Consider the following 23,351-nt stretch of genomic DNA (forward strand, 5'->3'; position numbering starts at 1 on the left):
CATACAGGAAGCCTAGGAGGTCAACATTCAGGACCAGAGGAGGGAGAGAAGTCCAGGCATGGAGGACAGCCAAAGAAAATGTCCAGAACTGAGAGATGGAGTGCCTAGTTCAAATAAAAAAAATCCTGTTTGGCATTTGGAGCCCTTCATAGGGGTTGTGGGAGGGCCCTGGATCCGCTTATCTTTCCAATAATCTTGGATTTTGTTCCAGTCCACGAACTCTGTGTTCCAGCCACTCTGGCCTACCTGCTTCTTCTCACACACAGTACTCACTCTATTTCCCTGCTCTGGCTGTGCCCCAGGCCTGGAATGTTCTGGCCCATTCCCTCTGCCCCTTCATTTATTCCCCTTGCTTCATTTTAAGACTCAGCTCACGGTCTGCCTTCTACCGGAGTCTTGCTTAGAATCCCCAAACGTTAAAGCCTTTCCCTCTGAGAACACGACTCTTCATGTGTGTTGTATGGGCCCAGTTATTTATCTGTTGTCTTTACTATTAGAATATCAGCTCTTTGAGGTGAGAATTGGTTCTGTTTTTCTTTACATCGTCAGTGTTTACATAGAAAGTGCTTAATAAATGCTTGCTAAGTGTAACAGCCGATACTTATACAATATTTTGAAGGTTTAGAGAAAGAGACAGACAGAGACACAGAGAAAGAGAGAGAGAGGCAGACAGGCCAAGAGATAGGCAGAGATAGAGATACACACACCTATGCATATACACACTCAAACTCAATCTTCACAGCAACCCTATATGGTACGATGCTATTAATATTTTCATTTTGATGATGAAGAAATTTCATTTGAAAGAAATTGTGACTTGTCCAAGGTGATGTAAGTGACCTGAGGCAAGATTCAAACCCAGGTCTTGCTGACTCCAAGTCTAGCCCTTATCCACAATGTAAATTTGAGTTATTTTTATCCATTCCCAGAGAACTCTAGGCACTAAATGCAATTCCCTAGGTGCAAGGGGAGCAAAATAAAGTTAAAGGATTTTTTTAGTTGTGTACATAGACGATCTTTGCTAATGGTCCGCTCTGATATAGAGTAGTTAAATCCTGGGATGGGGGTGGGGAGGGGCAGGCAGGGGGGCATGGAGAGGAGGTGTGGGCATAATGTCCTATTTCAGTAGCTCCCTCTAGAGGTCGTAGGATGAACTGCTATTACTCTAGAGTTGACCAGGTCACTCCACACCCAAGGAAATCTGGGTTTGGATACTTGGGCAAATCCCTATTCCTCCTCAAAGGTCTCATCTAAAAGAACCCTTCTTGGCCCACAGGTGAACTAACGGTTTGGCACCCAGCTTATGTGCCTTGGAGGATGACGGCTGTTGCTGATGCTGAAAGGAGCTGAACCAGGACTTTCCATAAGCTTAAGAGTTACAGACGTGGTACTTAGACTGTGTAATCCATCTCTGTTAGCACGCTGGAGGATTAAAGGACTATGCAAATCCTGACCATTTCTCTGCCTTCCCAGGATCGTGTGTAGTGATATTCTAGGATCAAATTCCCACTTATAATTATAATAAATTAAATTCCCACCGGCAGAAAAGAAACACTGAAATACAATGTGTCTAGGACAGTGCCACCAACTTCCTCCTTTGTGAATAGTAACAAAGTGTTTCCATAGTGGAAACTCCAATTTGCTCAACCATGCTAGCTGCTAAGATTCACGGGAGTGCTGCAAATAGCCCCAATCAGACATGACCAGAAAGAGACTTCCTGGTCCCCTCTTTGACGGTTTCCTACGTCTGCTTCCCTCATTCACTAATATAAATTCTTTCAAACACCAAAGTCCATATGAAAACGTTTTCTCTAATAAAGCCAACTTACAGGGAGAGGGATGTTCGATCAAAAAGGACATAGATGCCCAGAAAATAAAACAAGTCACAGGATGAATGAGAATAATTAGCAGCAACAATAATACTTATAACTAGCATTTATAAAACACTTTAAATGTTTTCTCATTTGAACGTCACAATAACCAGGAAGGCAGATGTTATTATTGATTCTATTTTACAGATGAGGACCCAGACTGAGAGATTAGATGACTTGCTTAGAGTGACATAGCTAATAAGTGCCTGAGGCAGGACTTCAATTTAGATTTTCCTGATTCCAGGTCTGGTACTCCATAGAGCACTGCTGAAGAAGTTAGCAGCTAGGTGGACCAGTGCATAGAGTGCCAGGCCCAGAGTCAGGAAGACCTGACATCAGACATTATCTTTGTGACCCTGGGCAAGTCTCTTAACTTTTGTTTGCCTCAGTTTCCCCATCTGTAAAATAGGGATAATGATAGCACCTACTTCTCAGGATCGTTGTGAGGATCGAATGAAATAATGACAAAAGCTCTTAGCATAACGCCTGTAACATAGAGAGCAGTATATAAATGCTAACTGTTGTAATCGTCACCACCACCATCACCATCACCATCACCACCACCATCATCATTGTCATCCTCACCATCATAAGACTGTCTTCTCAAATGGTTGCCAAGGAACCTGGCATGGACAACAGTTCATTGAACTTGGTTTCAGAGGGTCTGATTTGGATCTCTGTCTTTGCCACCTGCTACCCATGTGACCATGTGAAAGCTATTCCTTTTACTAGACCTCATGCTCTCCTTTGTGTAATGAAGGCATTAAACTAGATCACCTCTTCCAGTTGTAGATTTTAACAATCTTTTTTTCCTTGCCTCTTAGAACTTTAGGGTAAAATTCTAAAGAAGATAAACAAGTATAGTTGTTTCTATAGAGAGTCTTAATATAACTCATAACCATAAAATGATGATTGGTCTATAGTTTGTCGGGAAGTCAGGAAGGAAACCCAGGGATCCGTGCTTGACTCGGATAATTATTATCATTTTTATTAGTGACTTGGGTTAAGACATAGATGGCTTACTTGTCAAATTTGCAGACAACAAATTTGAGAGGATGAAGCAGAGTTTAATAAGAAAATTTTAAGAGAATTAAATACAAAATCTTTCACTCTGGTTAAAGAAATTGGCCTCACAAAGACAAGATGGGCAAAATATATCCGTCTGTTTGAAAAAGATCTGGGATTTTAGTGGACTTCAAATATGAATTGACAATGTGAAATGAAATTCAGTCTGTCAACTAGTTAGTATTAATTAAGCACCTACTGTCTGCAGGCACTGTTTTAAGCACTGGGAATGCAAAGAAAGGCAAAAGACAATCCTCAAGGATCTCCCGGTCTAATGGGGGAGATGACATATGGACAATTATATACAAACAAGATATATGCAGGATAAATTGGGGGAGGGGCGGGTCTCTCAGAGGGAAAGTGTGAAGATTAAGGAGTCCCGAGAAAGGCTTCTTATGAAGGTGGCACTTTATTAATTCATGAATTTATTTTAAGTTTTCAACATTCACTTCCACAAGATTTTGAGTTCCAAATTTTCTCCCCATCTTTCCCTTAAAATGGCATGCATTCTGATTACCCCTTTCCCCAATGTGCCCTCCCTTTTATCACCTGAAGGTGGCACTTTAGCTAAAAACTGAAGGAAGCCAAGGGGCAGAAATGAGGAGGGAGAGAACTCCAGGGATGAGGGACAGACAGTGAAAATACTGGGAGTCAGGAGATGGATTTTTGTGTACAAGGAACCTCAAGAAGGATGGTGTCAGTAGATTGCAAAGTAGTTGGAGGAATGCAAGGTGTCAGAAGATTGGAAAGGTAGGGAGGGCCTGGGTTATGAAGGCCTTCAAAATCCAAATAGAAGATTTTATGTTTGATCTTGGATGTAAAAGGGAATCACTGGAGTTTATGGAGTGGGGCAGAGGGGGAGTGAAAGTCAGATTTTCATTTTAGGAAGATCAATTTGGCAGTTGAGGAGAGGATGATTGGAGTGGGGAGAGACATGAAGAAAGAAGAAAAAATAGCAAGTTGTGGTATGGGGGAATAAAACCTTACACCAAGGTGGTCGTAGTGCTAGAGGAGAGAAGGGGGTATATATGAAAGAAGTTATAAAGATGGAAACAGGGGCGGCTGGGTGGCATGGTGAGTGGAACACCGGCCCTGGAGTTGGGAGGACCTGGGTTTGCATCTGGCCTCAGACACTTGGCATAAGAAGCTGGCCATGTGACCTTGGGCAAGTCACTTAACCCCAATTGCCCTCCAAAAGCAAAAAAAGAGATGGAAACAAGAAGACTTGATCATGGGGCAGCCAGGTGGCTCAGCAAGTAAGAGCACTGGCTCCAGTGTTGGGATAACCTGGGGATCAAATCCAGGCTCATTTACTTAGCACCACACCCAGAAATAATAACTGGCTGTGTAACCTTGAGCAAGTTACTTAACCACGATTGCTTTAAAAAAAAAAGGAAAAGAAAACTTGATCACTGATTGGATATGGCAGGTGAGAACTTGAGGAGTCAAGGATGACACCTAGATTTCCAGCCTGGGTGACTAAGAAGATTGTGGTGCCATTGATAATAATAGAGAAGTTAGGAAGAGGGGAAGGTTGGGGTGGGGGAGAGGAGACAATAATAAGTTCAATTTAGGTCATATTGAGTTTAAGATGTCTGTGGGACATCCAGTTACATCCAGTTCAAGATAGTTAAAGGTAGTTGGCTATGTGACACGGAGGTTAGGAAAGAAGTTAGGTCTGGACAAGTGGATCTGAGAGGCATCTGTAAATCCAGAGACAGGGAAACCCCTTAGTGAGTAGCTGTCCCTATACTAAACACAGTTTGCAGGGATCAAGTGGTTTGTGTTAGGTTCACCTTGCCTGGAATGCCCTTGGTACCTCGTCTGCTTATCTAGGCATCTTTCAGGGCCTAGTTTCAATCCTTCAGTCTCTTCAGACAACCTAACTCTAAACTCAGAGAGCACAGTGGATGTCTGTGTGTCCTTCTTTTATGTTCTGTTTCCTCCCCACAGCATTTACTAGCTTAGCTCTTCTTTTTCCTCCTGATGGCCTCTGGGATTCTAATAGAAGAAGAAGGAGGGGAAAAAAAAGTCCAGTGTGTTCTTTGGAAGTAGGAGGCTCCTTTAAAGGCAGCTGGATTGGACATTCCCTGGGGGCACCTTCAGTTTCTGAGAGATGCAGTAAGGGAAAATAGAAAAGGGAGGGAGGGAGAGAGGGATGGGGGAAGGAGGAGGATTGGCTTTCTGTTTTCCCTAGAGTGCCGCAGAGAAGACTATAGCGCTCTTGCAAAGGACACAGAAGGAAAATGGCTACACAAGTTGCTTAGACATATTTGGGATCCTCAGTCAGATTATGGGACACAAAAGACTTCATTGCATTAAAGGAGATAAGAGAACCACAAGTAGATTCTTTTTATTACCACCCCCTTCCCCAAAGAATAGGACAGTACCAGGTCCTGCTCATCTAATACCTTGGCCAGTTAATTTCATCCGCATCCCATTTTCCCATCCCTGATTCTCTTTAAGGCAATGAAAATCAAAGAACCACAAAGTTGTCAGAAACATCAGAAGTTATCTAGCCCCCCCCAAAAAAACCCTGGAAATAGCTCAGGATCTGAACAAACAATGGAGGAGCCCATCTTGGCATTGGTGTCAGAGGGGAAGATGAGAGACTACATTTGGTACACATACTTTCTTTGTAAGACTATGTGCATGTGTAGCCTGTGATCATTTATGTGGGACTGGTTGGAGGTGGGGCATGATTGGATGAGAAATAACATTCTTAGGATCAGAGATCTCAACAGGGACTCATAGTTCATCCAAGTCCAAGCTACGTTTCATAACTACACTTTCAAGGTCAGGATTATTATGAACTTGGGGGCCTTTTAAATCTGCCTCATCAGACCAAGACTAGGGTTACACACATTAGCCTCAAGGAGAAGTGAATTTTGCCCAAGGTCATAGATATTAGTGGCAAGAATCGAACCCAGGTCCTTTGATTTCAGAGGCAGTGCTTTTAACAACTGCACCATGAAACGCCTCATTCGAGGGACCATAGATGAACCTGACCCTTTGGGGGATGCTTTTGGTTCTCAATCACACAGTTCTCTTTGTTCTGATTCAGAACCAATAACACCCAGGGAAGGTTTTGTGCCAATAAGCAAATAATCACAACCTAAATTTGGTCATGGAACTAGAGGAAAAGAGGTTGTCCCCAGGTTGTCTCCCCTCAACTCCCTAGACAGAGATTTTTGCCTTTGACCAAACATCTCCCTTCTATGCTCATCCTGGGCCTCTCCCCCATTCTAACTTCTGTGTTTTGAGCACTGTTATGGGACCAGCCACGAGTTTCTTGGGAAGGGGAATTCTGCCAGCTTGGACCTCTGCAGTACATCCTCAATTTGCTGATCTTTCCAAAACCTCTCCATCAGGCCACGTCAGAGAAATGCAGGCAAGTCTGCCTGGCAAGTTCTGGATCAGATGTCCACCCGCTCCCTTGATAACATCAGGCTTCTGACTTTTTTTCTTAATGGAAGTAAAATAATTCCTGCTTCCCCCAACACCCTCCCCCTTCCCACTTCTTTCATTCTTTCTTTTTTATTTCTTTGCCACAGCTGGACTAGATCCCAGTCTTTTGGAAGTAAAAATAGCAAAGTGTGCTGGGGAGGAGGCTGGGGGGTAGGAAGGGGGAGTCAGTTTAAGTTTCTTTCTTTTATTCCTCAGACCTAAAAATAATTTGTGATAGCTTGTGAAGCACAGCCCTAGATGGTGGGCACTGTGGTCCCATCCCAGTGGCAGCTGTCAGGTTGAGTTATAGGGCTCACATCACTTCATATTGGAGCTGATCAAAAGCTAATGAAATGGTAGGAATTGAGCTAAACCCCTCACCAGTCAGGAAGCCTGAAACATCCCAATCAACATACTTTCTGCTCTCTCTGCTTGCAGCCTCCTTCCTTCTAAAAGCACCTGCCAAGTCTGCCTGAGGAAAACCATATTTAGGATAATCCTTGATATGAGTGAGGGTCAGGAATGGGTGGTTCTTTTCCTTAGGGGCATCTCACTTCTCAAATACAACACTTGACCAGAAATCTTTATCATCCCAATAACTGATCACCAGACTACCTTCATTCTCTCCTGTTCAAAAGCACCACGTCAACTTATTCTCTGAGACAAATGGAGTTTTGTTCATCCTTCCCAATAAAGTTAAGGCTTGTTATGTCATAAGTACTTGGGCTTTTTCTTCTAAACAAAAGAAGGGAAAGAAATACCACCAAAAGTCAGCATTGCTATTGCTGTCTTAAACAGAAGCATCCCCAGAGCATGAACCATACCTGGTGACAGATGCTTTTTTGATTCATGTTTGTTACAGAATTCCACCATCTCCAGCGGGATCCCAGAAGCCATCTGCCCAAACTGGACCTGACCAGGGATAAGTTTGACAACATACACAGACCTTCCATGACAGGGAACAGAATCTGTTCTGCTTTTGGACAGTTCTTCTTTACAACTTTCTTCCTTTACTCATATTCTTTCCTCTGGAGGCCAGTCCACACAAAACCCCTAATATGTTTAAGATGTGTGACAACTGCAAGTTTATTTTATATTTGCGTAAGTGTGCAATTGACACAAAGTCGACTCCCACACATAATGACTATAGCTGTTGTTCTTCCAGCCTCTCAGAGTCCAGTTCTTTCAGGATTTCCTTGTGAGCTGTAAGAACACCTGATTGCCTTAGATGTGAGAGTTATTTTTATTTGTCTCTTTTGCCCTGGAAATGTAATCTAATGTCGACTGGGAAGAAAGAATGACACAAGTCTAACCTCTGAAGAACACCGAGACTTCAAAGATGAAAATGTCATCGATGGATGTAGACAAAGAAGTAGACTGAGATGTGGGGGCCAATGTCAGCTGTGAATGTCAGCTGGTTGAACAAATGATGATGATGATGGTGATGATGATGATGATGATGATAATGGCATTTATATAGTGCTTCAGGTTTGCAAAGAACTCTACATCCACTATCTCATTTGCTAGGTAGATAGAGCATTGGATTTGAAGACCTGAGTTCACCTCTCACCTCATACGCTTATGAGGTAGCCCTGGGCAAGACATTTAACTTCTCTGCCTTAGTTGCCTCATCTGTAAAATGAGGATAGTAACCAACCTTACAGAGTTATTGTGGGAATGGAAGGAGATAATAAATGTGAAGGACTTTGTGAACCTTAAAGCAATAAAAAAAAATCAGCTATTATCTCCACACACAAAAAAATCCTATGACATGAATGTTATTAACATAAATGTTATTATTATCCCTTTTTTGTAGATGAGGAAAAGGAATATCAGAAGGGTTAAGTGACTTGCCCAGAGTCACACAGCTCAGAAGCATCTAAGGAAGTATCTAACATCTAATTCAGACTTTAGGTTCAAGTCTTATAGCCACAAGGATAGTGGATAGAATTATGAACTATGAACAGGGCCAACAAATCTCTACCATTAATATTTTGCCTCTTGGGGTCATATTCATTCTCAGGGCCAAATACATACGGTTTCCATTGTGATCTCTTCCCATTTATTGTTGTTCAGTTATTTCAATTGTGTCCAACTCTTCATGATCTTATTTGAGGTTTCCTTGGAAGAGTTACTGGTTTGCCATTTTCTTCTCCAGCTCATTTTACAGATGAGAAAAATGAGGCAAACAGGGTTAAGTGACTTGCCCAGGGTCACACAGCTACTAAGTGTCTAAGACTGGATTTGAACTCAGGTCTTCCTGACTCCAGGCTCAGTATACTATCTATTATGTCACCTAAATGCCCAGATTTCTTCTGTAGGCTTTTTTTTGAGTTTTCATAAATGTATAGGTAATTTCTCCAACTAGACTGTCTGCACCTTGAGAGTAGATCAGTGTAAAAAAAAGAGCTATGAGAGTCACCCCTTTCCACCCTTGCTTATGTGTGTTATTATATGAGCATGTGTGTTCAAACAAATTTACCAGCATATGTACAGCTGAATAAGTGCTATCTTCCACTCAGGAGTCAAACACATTACTGTAATGCTGCTATTACTCAAACATGTATGGAACTCCTCTTTGAAAACTGACTGCAGAGTTCATTTGACTCACAGAACAATTCTATGACTCACAGTAATTTTTTTTATCCCAAATAGTATTGTTTAGCTGGTAAACCCACTTGGTTCACTAAATTTGGATTCCAAAAGTCAAGGATTTGCCAGATTTGAAGAAATCCAGCTCTTTCCAACAGCTAGGTATCATAATGGATAAAGCATTAGATTTGGAGTCAGGAAGACCTGGGTTCTGCCTCAGATGCTTACTAGCTTTATGACCCTCGGCAAGTCACTTGCTCTCTTGGTCTCAGTTTCCTCATCCATAAAAATGGGTGCTATTATTATAGCACCTACTTGACCGGGTGGCTATTAAGATCAAATAAGACAATAAGACAATATATAAAAGTTAGTTATTATTCCAAAGAAAGGGCTACTGACTTTAAAGACAATTTCCAAAGTGGAATTCCCAAAATATTCTGAGCACTGACAATACCCCCTGAATAACTTCCTGAAGATACTACTTTGAAGGGGATGAAACTCACTTAAACATAAAAATTTGGATTTGCTTCAAAAATAATCATGTTACCACAATTTATTTCTCTATAAAAATGAAGAGCTGTTCTAGGTGTTGATGATGATAACAAACACTTATGTAATGTCTTGAAGTTTAAAAAACATAATTATCTCAGAGACCTACAATGATCTGTAAAATAGGTATTTATTATTATCATTTTTTTTTTTTGGTGAGACAATTGGGGTCAACTGACTTGCCCAGGGTCACACAGCCAGTAAGTGTCAAGTGTCTGGTCAGAGACCAGATTTGAACTCAGGTCCTCTTGACTTCAGGGCTGGTGCTCCATCCACTACGCCACCTAGCTGCCCCTATTATTATCATTATTGGTTTTATTTGGTTTGGTTTGGTTTGGTTTTTGCTGGGGGGAAGGCAAGGCAATTGCAGTTAAGTGACTTGCCCAAGGTCACGTAGATTATCATTATTGTTAAGAAGAGGAAACTGAGGCTCTGAGAGGCAAGCACCATGTCTAATACTACACAGTTAGTAAGGGGTGAGGTAGGATTCAAACCTACAGCTCTCTGAGTTCACTCTACTCTAACCTGCTGCCTCTGAAGTCTCTAAGCTTCTTTCCTTTTTTTGTTGTTGCTAAGTCATTTTTCAGTTGTGTCCAACTCACCATGACACCATTTAGGGTTTTCTTGGCAGAGATGCTGGAGCAATTTTATATTTCCTTCTCCAGTTCATTTTACAGATTGAGGAACTGAGGCAAACAGTGTGAAATGACTTGCCCAAGGTCCCACAGTTACTAAGTGTCTGAGGCCAAATTTGAACTCAGGAAGATAAGTCTTCCTGACTCCAGGCCTGGAGCTCTATCCACTGTGCCACCTAGCTGCCCCAAGCTGCTTCTCTTACAGCTCTAAAAATCTAGGCTCCTATAACTTTATGATATTATGCTTTATACTTATTTCTTATAGTGATAGTCTCACAAAAGGTACCCACCCAATATCTGTTAACTGAATAGCTACCAAATATAACCCTTCTAACCTGTAGCACCCTGAAGCCTATTATAATTCTCATAGAATCTTCATCTGTTGGGAGGAGAGTATTCTATATCTGTTAGTAAAATGAAAGGAGATGGACCCTAGGCTTAAAGATAAGGGAAAGGGAACAAGCAGTTATTGGCCCAGTTTGATCTCTATTGATTCTTCCCTCATGATCTGTCCTGTCTTCTGGGGACCAGGAAAGAATGAGAGAGTATTTAGAGAAGGGCTTTCACTTCATTCTCCTAAGAATATACATATGCAGACACACACACACACAGAGAAACAATCACATACATACTGAGTTTGTAAGCACTTCTACACCATTGACTATGTGCCAAACACTATGACAAGTTTTTTTTACAATATTTTATCTGATCTTTGCAACAATCCTGCTGAGGTTATGACCTTCATTTTACAGTTGAGGAAATTGAGGCAAACAGAAGTTAAGTGACTTGCCCAAGGTCACAGAGTTAATAAGAAGGGCTCTTTCCATCATTTCATCTCGTTGTCTAACAAAAGTGACTCTGCCTTTTCCAAAGCCCATGATTTCTAGGCATTGAAACATTAAAAACTCACAGTCCCTCATAATACATACTCAGCTCAAACTGGAATTCTCCTAAAGCAAGCGGATTCTCTGACAGGTAGGAGAGGAAGCCAATCTACTGCGTTTTGCGTGGTCCAAAGTTCAGGGATGCTAAGGTAAGTTTTGTGTTCTTAAAAGCTGATGTATGTTGGGGAAAGAAGGATGCTGACATCAGAATTTCTCAGCTATACCTCAGTCCTATACTCTGAAGGGCAGGAAAGTTGGTTTGTTTCTGAACACGGGGGTATTTTAGAAAAGAAAAAGAATTTTTAAAAGTGAATTGTCTCTCATTCTTTTTCTTCATTTGGATGCCCAGAAAAGTGATATTTCTGGCACGGGCTAGAGGCAGAATACTCTATAAATACAAAACCATTAAATCTCATGCAGTCAGGAACCCGATCAGGGCTGCCTTTTAATTTCCTGACATGAGCTGGCCACTAACCCAATTACCCAGAATCCCCGGAGGAGTCCTCATCCTTCCCAGCAAGCACAAAGAGGGAGTGAGAGCATATTGCATGGATGTCAGCCCAGCTTTGGCTGAAATCAAATATCTTTTAGAAAACACAGGGGTAAAAGTGAAGGAGGAGGGGAGAAGAGACTGAAAGGAGATGGAAAGGGAGCAAAAAGGGTTCCAACGAGGGTTATTGTAGGGCCAGTTTGGCCCATGGACGTCTCCTCACATCCCCATACTGGCCTTTTGACTTGGGAATCATGCTGGAAAATTCTTGGTGAATAGTATTCCTGTTCTTTCATTCCTGGATACAGGTTCCATGTATATTCTAGAAGAACCCAGAAGGAGAACGCTGGTGCCCAAATTCCGGTTTTTTTTTTCTCTACCAACTCATCCCACATAGTCTGTCCTGTATTCTGGGGACCAAGAGAGAATGGGAGAGTATTTGGGGCAGATCTTTTGCTTTATTCTCCCAGGAACACACACACACACACACAAGAAAGAGGAACTTCATTCTTCTCCTTATCTATTTTCTTTTAACTTTGGACCCCCCAGGGATAGGGAAAAGCACATTCTGCTCCTTCCTTCAGGACTGAGTCCCAGAACAATGATTATAAAAAAGTAACTCATGCAATTATTAGAGGCACCCAGGTGGCACAATAGATAGAGCGCTGGGTTTGGAGTTAGGAAGAACCGAATTCAAATTCTATCTCAGACACTCACTGTATGACTCTGGGCAAGGCAGTTAACCACTGTCTGCCTCAGTTTTCAGTGATAAGATGGGGGTAGTAATAGCACCCACATCAGGACTTTTGTGAGGTAATATTTATTTATAAAGTGCTTAGCATAGGGCCTGGCACATAGTAGATTCTGAAATGCTTGTTCCCTTCCCTTCCCCTTATAGCACCTTTTAGCTAAAAGGCATAATAGATTTGCATTTTCATGTGCAATCATTTTTTAAAATTCTACTATGTTATGGAAATGCTTGTTTTATTGCATAAGTAAAAAATAAAATTATTTTTAAAAAGCATTAACAAAGCATTTACCTTAAAACAACCTCATGAGAGAGACATAGATGAAACCCCCTGTGACAAACAAGGTCCAGGGAAGTAAAACAGCTGACTTAAAATAACATGCTAGTGATAACACCAGGATTTTAACCCTGGTCTTTTTGTCCCAGCAGATAGAGTACCAAGCCTGGAGTCAGGAAGACTCATCTTCCCAAGTTCAAATCTGGCTTCAGACATTTACCAGCTGTGTGACCCTGGGCAAGTCATTTGACTCTGCCTCAGTTCCTCATCTGTAAAATGAGCTGGGGAAGGAAATGACAAACCACTCCAGTATCTTTGCCAAGAAAACACCAAATGGGGCCAGGAAGAATAGGATATGATTGAAAAATGACTGAATAACAAAGTGTTCACAAGTGTAAGATTTTCAACTGTTGCTCCATGATCACTGAGTCAAGAATTAAGAAATAACAGCTCAAATAGAGACTGATGCATGTTAAGTGACTGACCCTGGGTCACCCAGCTAGTGTCTGAGGCAGTATTCAAACTTAGGCCTGCTTGACTCCAGGTTCGGTTCCACGTCCCCTCTATCTTACTACCCCTTTGTTCAAAAAAGGGGAGGAAGGATGATTGTAAATGCCTAGAAGTATTTGATGGAAAACTTTGCAACGATATGACAATGTTGTGAGAGAGAAAGAGAGCACAGAGAGCAAGAGTGAGATTGGGAGAGAAGGTAGAAACAGAGAGACAAAGGCAGAGAGACATGTGTGAGCCCATCAGAGAAAGCAGAAAGGACATGGGGAAGAGAATCACCATATGCTTCATCCTCAAACATATCCAGGCTCACTACCATCACTCAGAATGTAAACTAGGAGCTGCTGTTTTGCACACAGAATATTAGAGCCTTTTGAAATTAATCTATTCTAATGCTTTCATTTCGCAGAGAAGGAAACTGAGGCACCAAGAAGTAAAGAGACTTTCTTGTGGTCACTAAGGATTAAAACTCAGTTCTGAAGGCCAGACCAGCACTTTGGATCTTTTCCTCCTCCTGTACTCCAGGTTTCCTGGTATCTGCATTCCAGTCATTCTTGATCTCAGAAAATCCACCATCATAGGTCTTCAAAGGCAAGAACCCTCCAGGGATGAGCTTTGGAAAGGTTTGGGTCTTTGGGGAAGATTGAATGGTTTTCCCTTTCAGTGACAGCCTGGGGAGGGGAGGGGGGTTAGTCACAGTGCTGGTCCCAGAGGGCATCACTGCCTGCCAGCAGAGGGGAGAAGGAGGCACCCAAACAAAGCCAGGAGCAGTAGATGCTGCCAAAAGCCCCCCGTCTGGCGGGGACCCAGACTGGGGAACAAGGCACACGATTCCAAAGGAGACAGCTCCCTGAGGGTCTACAGATCCCAGGATTTCTCTGTCAGTCAACAGGGGCTCAGGCAACCAGTGAGGAAAAGAGACTGAACCAAGATGCTCTGTTCTGTCAACCACTGGGAAACCTTTGTGTCTTTTCCTCTCCGGATTTGGAGATGCCAGTGCTGAGTCTCTGGTGACTGTCTTTTTGTCTCCTCTTTCAGGCTGAGCTATTCCAAGTGAAAAAAGTTTCTTAGGGTCACAGGCAAAACTCTGAAATTCTGCCTCAGGGAGAAACAGTCCAAGGTGCCTAACTGACCCTGGAGAGACCTTTCTCTATCTCCCTTGAAAGACTGTTCTCCAGCTGGCAATGTTGAATTCTTCCCTGAGCACACCTGGCTCTACAGGCATTCTCAAGTCTCCAGGCCTGGAAGGCTCACTTGTCTCTAAGGCTTCAACCCCCAATCATCTTCTATGCCCTCTTCCCTGGGGCTGACTTAAGTATACAATGATGGTAGATAAGGAGTGTAAGGACAACTAGACTCAAGCCCTAATTGTCCAATACTCTGAACCTCCTCTCAAAGAGACTGGACTTCTGCTAAGTTTTCTCCCACTTCCCTCCACCTACCCCTCCATTCCCCTGCCCCAGATACACAGCATTGATCACTGCTCTCTTAAATAAAGTGGCCTAGCCGGATATCTGAGCTGTTGCCTATTGATTAGGTGCTCAACCACCTTCCTCCCTTCCCTTTGTGCATCTCCATCCCCTTCCACCCCCTCCTCTTTCTTTTCCCAGGCTGCAGAGCCTTATAAAGCTTCCCTTCTCTCTTCCCAGCAGCAGGTAGCTCTTACTGAGAATCCATCTTCAACATGTCATGAATCTCCTGGGATTTTCAGGGGGCAGTTTCCTTTCTCTGTTCCATGCTCTCTCATCTTTTCCTCTTCTCATCATCAATCCTTCTCCCTCGCACTCTTAGTGTTCCACATTCCCAAACTCATTCTCCCTCATTCACACATCCTCCCCTCTTTAACTCTTATCCACACCCTCTTCTGTCATTTGCAGGAACATAGAAGTCAGGGGTTCTTGGTTCCAATCCTGTCTCTGTCACAAAGAGCTGTGTGACTTTGGGCCAAAATCACCTTTCTGTTAACTCAGTTTCACCATCTATAAACCAAAAAGATTGATGCTCTTTGAGAGTACTGCTAGCTCTAAAGTTCTAATCACTGTCCTTTAAAAATCTTTTTAACCTTTTTGTGTTCTGGAGCAATATGGTAAAACCTAGGGGCAGCTGGGTGGTGCAGTGAATAGAGCACTGGCTCTGGAGTCAGGAGGACCTGAGTTCAAATTCGGCCTCAGACACTTAACAAAAACTAGCCGTGTGATCTTGGGCAAGTCACTTAACCCCAATTTCCCTCCCCCCCAAAATATAAAACCTAGGGACCTCTTCTAAAAACAATAATTTGTTGCCTATATTCACATTTAAAAGAAATGTTACATTTCAGTTACATATGAGAGAAAATAAAGGTGTAATTTTTTTCCCATCAAAGTTCATGGACACCCTGAAATCTATGGTCTATGGATATATATATAAAAACTCAGGTTAAGAACCTCTGTTCTAAGGTTATGGTAAGGACTAATAGGAAAGTATATGAAACATTTGGAGTTCCTCAGAAGAATTATGCATGCAATTTCACGGTGTGTGTGCATGTGTGTGTATTAAGGGCAGTGAGATGGGGCAGTGAATACAGCATCCAACCTAGAGTCAGAAAAACAGCTTTCTGAGTTCAAATATGACCTCAGATATTTACTAGTTATGTGATCCTAGGCAAGTCACTTAACATTGTTTGTTTCATTTTCTCATCTGTAAAATGAATTGGAGAAGGAAATGGCAAACTACTCCAGTACTTTTGCCCAGAAAACTGCAAATATTGTCACAAATAGTTGGACACGACTGGAGATGGATAGTTTGATTTTTTTTAACCAATAGGAAAAGATTAGGTCTGTTGAGTTGAGTGACCTTGAACAAGTCACTCAATTTCTTTGGGCCCTATTTCCCAAATTCACGAAATAAAAATGACTAGATTGACCCAACAAAGCTGCGTATGGTTTTGTTTTATGTGTATCTATCTATAGATCTCTCTCTCCATATATATACACACATATATATGTGTATGTGTATATATATATACACACATATATATATGTGTATGTGTATATATACACACATATACATACACACACATACATACACACATATACATACACATTCTGGTCAGATCTCTGATTTGCCTTAAGAGAATGTTCCAGATGAGGAATAACCACTACAAATTTAGATTGGTATTTTTTTTAGCAACTTATAATCTTAGAGAGTTGCCTAGGCCACAGGAAGTTTAAATGATTTGCCCAGAGTCACATAAGTAGTACAGGTCAGACAGGGAATTTAAACCCAGGTCTTTCTGACTCCTAGGCCAGTTCTCAACCACAATGCCACACTGCCTCTCCAAGATGTGTGGAAAAGAAAAAATGAAATAATAGTTGTGAAAGCCAGAGATGTCCTGTAAGTACATCATTATAGATACTTAGGGCAGCTGGGCAGTGCAGTGAATAGAGCACTGGCCCCCAAATCAGGAGAACCTGAGTTCACATCCAGCCTCAGGCATTTACTAGCTGTATGACCTCATGTGTAAAATGGAAATAGCACTGGTCCCAACTTCCCAGGATCATTTTGAAGATGAAAATAGATAAAAACTGTAAAGTGCTTAGTGTAGTAGCTGGCACACAGTAGGCACTACATAAATGTCAGCTATTATTATGGTTACTTTAAAAACATGTAACTTAGACACCATGAATCCCTCCCTATACACACACATGCACACACATACACACACATCACAAGATGGAGAGCTTCAGGTGATGAGAAGAGATTCCCCAGGTTTCTTCCTTTTAAATCACTACTTCCAAGGAAGTATTCCTTGACAGGATTCCTATGACAGGATCTGTGTAATTTTTTTTCCTAGGAGAGCCTGAAATAATCTCATTCCCCTTCTTTCTTTCCTCTCTTCACTCACCCCACTTCCTTCCAAGCTGTGAGATAAGCCACATTTTTCCCCAAATGTCAAATCATCTTATTCTCAATTCCAGCACCAATTTTTCTTCCTTTTCCTCATGGCCACTAAATACACATGCATTCAGATGGGGAAGGTGGAAGGAATGACCTTGGTGACCTTTGTGGCTTCAGAAGTTTGAAATCTAGAAAACTCACTGGATCTCAAGAGGATAAGATGAAGCAGCTATATAGGGATGCATAGCATAACATAGTAAGCAGCATTCAAGTCTTTTTCCTTCTCTCCCCTTCTCCTCACCTCTCCCTATCCCACATACACTCCAGCTTTTTCCCATTCCAGAGAGAATTCTAGACCATAGAGCTTTGAAGTCATTCCATAAGAATGCATTAAATTGCCACAGAATTCCCAGTGATTTACTTTAAATGGAGAAAGAAAAAAGGAAAGGAAGGAAAGAAAGAAAGAAGGAAGGTGGGAAGGAGGAAGGAGAAAGAAAGAAAATAAGGAAGAAGAAACTGAGAAGGAAAGAAATGAAGAAAGGAAGGAAGAAAAAAGGAGCAAAGGAAAGAACAAAGGAAGAAACTGAGAAAGAAAAAGAGAAACTGAGAAGGAAAAGAAGGAAGGAGGAAAGAAAGAAAGAAAGAAAGAAAGAAAGAAAGAAAGAAAGAAAGAAAGAAAGAAAGAAAGAAAGAAAAAGAAAGAAAGGAAGGAAGAAAGAAAGGAAGGAAGGAAGGAAGGAAGGAAGGAAGGAAGGAAGGAAGGAAGGAAGGAAGAAAGGAAGGAAGGAATTAAGGAAGGGAAAAAAAGTGAGCACTATTCAAGAAACCCTGAGCAAATCAATAAGGGGAGTGTCAGGTAAGACAGAAACAAAAGAGAAAAGAATTTAAAAAAAAAGGAAAAGTAGACAAACAGAAATAAGGGAAGAAAGGGGAAAGAGAGAAGGGAGGAAGAAGAAAAAAAGGAGAAGTGGAAGAAAAAGAAGAGCCAGCAGAGCAAGAAGGAGAAGCAGCAGTATTTTGGGTCAGAAACAACCCACTATAGCAATCTATTTCCTCCAGATGAAGACCTTTTTTCCCATGGGCTGTCACAGTAAAAGGGCCACTTATTCCTTGGGTTTAAAATTTCAGTCTTTAGTCTGAATATGAAATGGAAGGTGTGAAGGGAAAAAGGCCTAACCCAAGATGGGGTCATAGGACAATTTTTTGTGGAATTAATTTAGAGCTGGGAAGAACCTTGGACATTGAGTTCAATCTCTTCATGTTACACATGAGAATGGACAGAGAGAGGAACTGGACCTGCAAATGTATTGATGTAGGGAACTTTCAGGTAAGGAAACTTCTTTTTTTTTTTTTTTTTTAAGCAATCGGGGTTAAGTAACTTGCTCAAGGTTACACGGCCAGTTATTTCTGGGTGTGGTGCTGAGTGTCTGAGCCCGGGATTCGATCTCCAGGTCGTCCCAACACTGGAGCCGGTGCTCTTACTCACTGAGCCACCTGGCCGCCCCGGTAAGGAAACTTCTAACAATTCAGGCTGGAGTTTTCTCTACAGTTTTTAGTCTGAGAATTCCCCCAAGTTCTGAGAGGGTTAAGGGATTTACATGGGGGTCATACAACCTGTCTTGTGTCAAACAAAGGCAGAAACTAAGGCCAGGACTTCCTGTCTCTCAGGCCAGCTCTCTATCTACTGTATCACACTGTCTCTCACAGATGAGGAAACTGAGTCCGACAGAGATTGCCTGTGGTCCCAAAGATCACAAAAACAGTAAATAGCAGACCTCATACTGAAACCCAGGTCTTGTGACATCAGATCCAGTGTTTTTTCTACAGTAATGCATAGCCCAATCACGTCAAGGGGAGAGGTGAAGAAGGGGGACAAGAGAAGGGCTAGCTTGGGAGTTGGGTACTGTCTAGTCCCAGCGTGGGTCAGGATTCTGAAAAGCAATATAGTGACCTTCAATCAAGACCTTTAAACCACCTATCCCAATACCACCTCCCTGCCCAGAAAAAGGAGAGAAGCCCCTGAATTGTTGGTAGGTCTCATCATGGATACTCCCCATGGAGGTTGATGCTGCCTTCGACCTATTTAAGTAGTTCAGAAGTCCTAGTTGGGGCAAATGTTACTGTGGGAAGGAATTGAAAAATTTGAGGACAATGACCTCCCTAGACCAGGAAACTTGGAGACTGTAGAGAGGTCACAGGTCAGCGGACAGAAAGTTCCCCCCCACGCCCACCCCCACCTCCCACTTCCCCTAGTCCCTTACCTTCCTTCAGCATCCCCACTTTGAGACATTTCATGAAGCGACATGCCTGGCAGGATTTGCGTCTCCGTTTTGTGATTTCGCATTCATTCGTGGCCGGGCAGCTGTATTCAATGTTCCCTGCAACCAGACACATAGAGGTCACTCCTGGAGGGCATCTCATGGCACAGCAGCTGCCCCATCTGTCCGGCCCTCATCTGTCTGTCCATCCAGAGGCAGTGAGGGTGGAGGGAACCACAGGGGCCCAAGCTTTCTGCAACATCACAGTGACGCTGGAGCCATCAGTGAGCCCTAGAATCAAAGCTTATTAGATAGCCATGTGTTAAAAGTGCTGCTGCCCTTTTCAACAACAGAATTCAGAGCAAGGCTTTCCAGCCAGAATCACCTGGGTGGGAAACAGCTACAGACAAACAGTCTTTGTTGGTTTCAGTTACAACGTCCTAACTCCTTTAGGGAAGTCACTAAGGGTCTGGACCTTAGCTTCTGTGGCTCATGAAAGACCCAAGTCTGGTTTCCCTAGCACTTCATGAACTGCCTGCTACCTTCCCAGCCTGGCTCCAGGGCAACTGTGACAAAAAAAATGGAGGGCCAAGGGACTAAGTTCCTTGAAGCTAACTCCCTGGTCTTTTCTGACCTAGCTCAGTCTTGTGAAGTGACTATTGTTTTAATTGTGTCTGACTCTTCATAACCCCATTTAGAATTTTCTTGGCAGAGATCCTAGAGTGGTTTGTCATTTCCTTCCCCAGATCATTTTACAGATGAAGAAACTGAGGCAAACATGGTTAAGTGACTTGCCGAGGGTTACACAGTTAGTAAAGTGTCAGAGGCCAGATTTCAACTCAGGAAGATAAATAAGTCTTCCTGATCCCTGGCCCTGTGCTCTATCTACTGCACTACCTACCTGCCCATTGTGAGGTGACTAGTCCCTGGGAATTCAGTTTCCTATCTCTGTCTTGAGCATCTTTCCTCACATGCTGAACCAACTTAGGTAATATAGAGCCACTCTTGGAGACCAGATTCAGCTTAACTCAACAGCAAGGAGAAAACCCAATTCAGCCAACTCTCAATTATCCATGAGTCACTTTCCCCACAATAAATGCAAACTAATTTCAACATGAGAGGAAGCTAAGCATAATTAGGGAAGTAAAACCAGATAATATATTCTAAAGGCAAATATAAATGCTCTGGGGAGATTCCATCACTTTGGAGTAAGCATGCCACAGAATTAGAGAGCCTCAGAGCTTAAATGGACCCCAGAGATCATCTAGGACAGGAGTTCTTAATTTGGGGTCCACAAACTTTTAAAAAGATAAAATCGATAACTATATTCCAATATAATTTGCTTCCTTGCTAATCCTGCATATTTTATTTTATGTATTTTACAACATTATTCTGAGAAAGGACCCATAGGTTTCATGATGATAGACAAAAGGTTCAGAACCCTTGATCTAATTCAGGGGTTCCCATTTGGAAGTTAGAGACAATGGTCCAAGTGGCTCATGCTAAAAATTCAGTGGCATCTTAAACAGTAAATAACTGCAGACTATTATGAATAACACATTAAATGGCCTTGGGGGTTCACAACACATTTTTATTTTCTTGAAAGGGGCTTAAGGAACAAAAATGTTTGGGAAACATTGATCTTAGACCAACCTATTCCTGAACAAAAATCTCCTCTACAATACGCTTGTCTCTCAAACATCTAACCCCTTTCTGAAAATCTCCAGAACTGGGGAATTCACTCCTCTCCAAGGCAGCCCTTATATTTTAGGGAATCATTGCTGGTCCCTGCTTCCATTCATATCTGCCTCCTCATCCCCACTAGCACTCATTAATTAGTCCATCTTACTGAGACAGGACTACATAGCAATAAAATCAAGAAAATGTCATAACCAGAATATAATAGAGCAGAGATCCTGAGATCTAACATGACCATAAACCAGTTATCCCTTCCACATCACAGGGACGAGGGGCAAGGCATCTCTCCTGCCCAAATCTGGAAAATCTGTAAAATTTTTTGGCCCTGCCAACCAGAGAAGTCTTAATTATATCAAAAGATAAAACATGTTGATATTATATAATACTATAAATATATTTATGCATTTCTAAGTTTCTAAATTTTTTCTGTCAGACAGTCAAGATGGTGGAGTAGAAGTAGGACCTCCACCGGGATCTGGCTTCCACCTTCCCCAATCCATGTAAAAGGGGACTCTAACGAAACTTTGGAAATGAAGAACCTACAAAATGACACAGAGAAGTTAACCTCCCACTAAGGACAGACCGGCAGGCCGGCAGCAAGTGGCCAACACAGCTCAGCACTCTGGGAGCCATGCCCAGCCACTTGCAAGATGAGGTTTTAGCCCCAGGGTGGGCCTGACCAGGAGCTGGCTGGAGGGACTCCAGATCACTAACAGCTGTGGCCATTTCCAGATTCATCTACATATAGATGCGAAGGATAAAGTTAGAGGTCAGTGCAGTCTGGACTTTGGGACCTAGTAGGTGGGAGTGTGTCAGCTTTTGCCCCCAGGGAGAGAAGCACCAGTGCCATGTTGCAGCTTCAGCTCTTGGCCTGCAGAGTGTAGGGGGACCAAGCAACCAGTCTGAGGGGTAATCAGACTTGCTTTAACCTGCTTGGATCTGGATTGTCGTCTAGGGTGGAGGTCCTGGGGTGTGTGACCAGCTTGCTAGAGTGCGTGGAAGTCTCAGAGGGGGCACCTAACTAATACCTCCAGCAGCTGAGAAAATCCCAGCATTTGGGACAAAACCTCCCCTGCCTGGTGGCAGAGTCCTACTGTGGCAAAAAGCCCAGGGGTCAAGTGACTGAGGGACGACATGACCAGACAAAGGAAGCAAAACAAACAGAAGATTCCAACATTAGACTCCCATTTTGGGGACAAAAAGGAGCAAAGCACGGAACAGGAGGAAGACAGTGAAGTCAGAACTCCTGCACCAAAAGCTTAAAAGGAAAATTCAAGCTGGTTACAGGCCATAGAGGACCTTAAGAAGCAGATAAAGGAAGTGGAGGAAAAATTGGGAAGAGAAATGAGAACGATGCAAGAAAATTACGAACTAAGAGTCAACAGCCTGACTGAGGAAAATCACACCTTAAAAAAGTCTTGACTCAATTGGCAAAAGACACTCAAAAAGGCAATGAGGAGAGGAATGCCTTGAAAAGCTGAATTTTCCAGATGGAAAAAGAATCTCAAAAGCTCAATGAGGAGAATTGTTCCCTTGGATTTAGATTGGAGCAAAGGGAAGCCAGTGACTTTAAGAGAAATCAAGATGATGTTAAACAGATCCAAACAAATGAAAGAATAGAAGGCAATGTGAAATATCTCATGGGGAAAACCACTGACCTGGAAAATAGATCCAGGAGAGATCATTTAAAAATTGCTGGACTACCTGAAAGCTATGGCCAGGGAAAGAACCTAGAAATCATCCTCCAAGAAATTCTCAAGGAAAATTGCCCTGATGTTTTAGAACCAGAAGGCAAAATAGAGGTTGAAAGAATCCACCAACCACCTCTTGAAAAAGATCCCTAAAAGAAAACTTCTAGGAATATTATAGCCAGGTTCTGGAATTCCCAGATCAAGGAGAGAATATTACAAGCAGCCAGGAAGAAATAATTTGAATATTGTGGAAACACAATCAGGATAACACAGGATCTGGTGGCTTCTACACTGAGGGATCGAAGGTCCTGGAATAGGATATTCTGGAGGGCAGAGGAGCTGGGATTGAAACCGCGAATCACCTACCCAGCAAAACTGAGTATCACGTTTCAGGGGAAAATATGATCATTCAATGTAATAGAGGACTTTCACGCATTCTTAATGAAAAAACCAGAGGTGAATAGGAAATCTGACATCCAAATACAAGAAGCAAGAGAAGCTTAAGAAGATAAACAGGAAAAGAAATCATAAGCCACTGATCAAAGTTGAACTATTAACAATCCTACATGGATAAACAATAATTGTAACTGATGAAACTTTTCTCAGTATGAAAATAGTTGAAGGGAATAGAAATATATACATGTCTATGTCGGAGGGCATACGGGCATATAAATACATGTGTGAATGTGTGTATATATGCTTACAGGTATACTTATATAGAGGGCACAGGACCAATTTAATAGGAAGGGATGATACTTAA

At 42.2% G+C, this 23,351-nt stretch overlaps 1 protein-coding gene across 1 annotated transcript in view; it reads right to left on the reverse strand.

The window, feature by feature from the left end:
* ESRRB (estrogen related receptor beta) overlaps positions 1 to 23,351 on the reverse strand; it is a 75,399-nt gene that overhangs the window by 31,652 nt on the left and 20,396 nt on the right. The window contains exon 2 of the mRNA XM_069091686.1: positions 19,206 to 19,322. Coding sequence (XP_068947787.1) covers positions 19,206 to 19,322 — 117 coding nt within the window. The remainder of the gene's footprint in view (positions 1 to 19,205; positions 19,323 to 23,351) is intronic.

Source organism: Petaurus breviceps, unplaced genomic scaffold (genome assembly GCF_028583685.1).
Source record: "Petaurus breviceps papuanus isolate PSGF00001 unplaced genomic scaffold, PetGlider_PUasm1.0 189, whole genome shotgun sequence".
Classification (NCBI taxonomy): domain Eukaryota; kingdom Metazoa; phylum Chordata; class Mammalia; order Diprotodontia; family Petauridae; genus Petaurus; species Petaurus breviceps.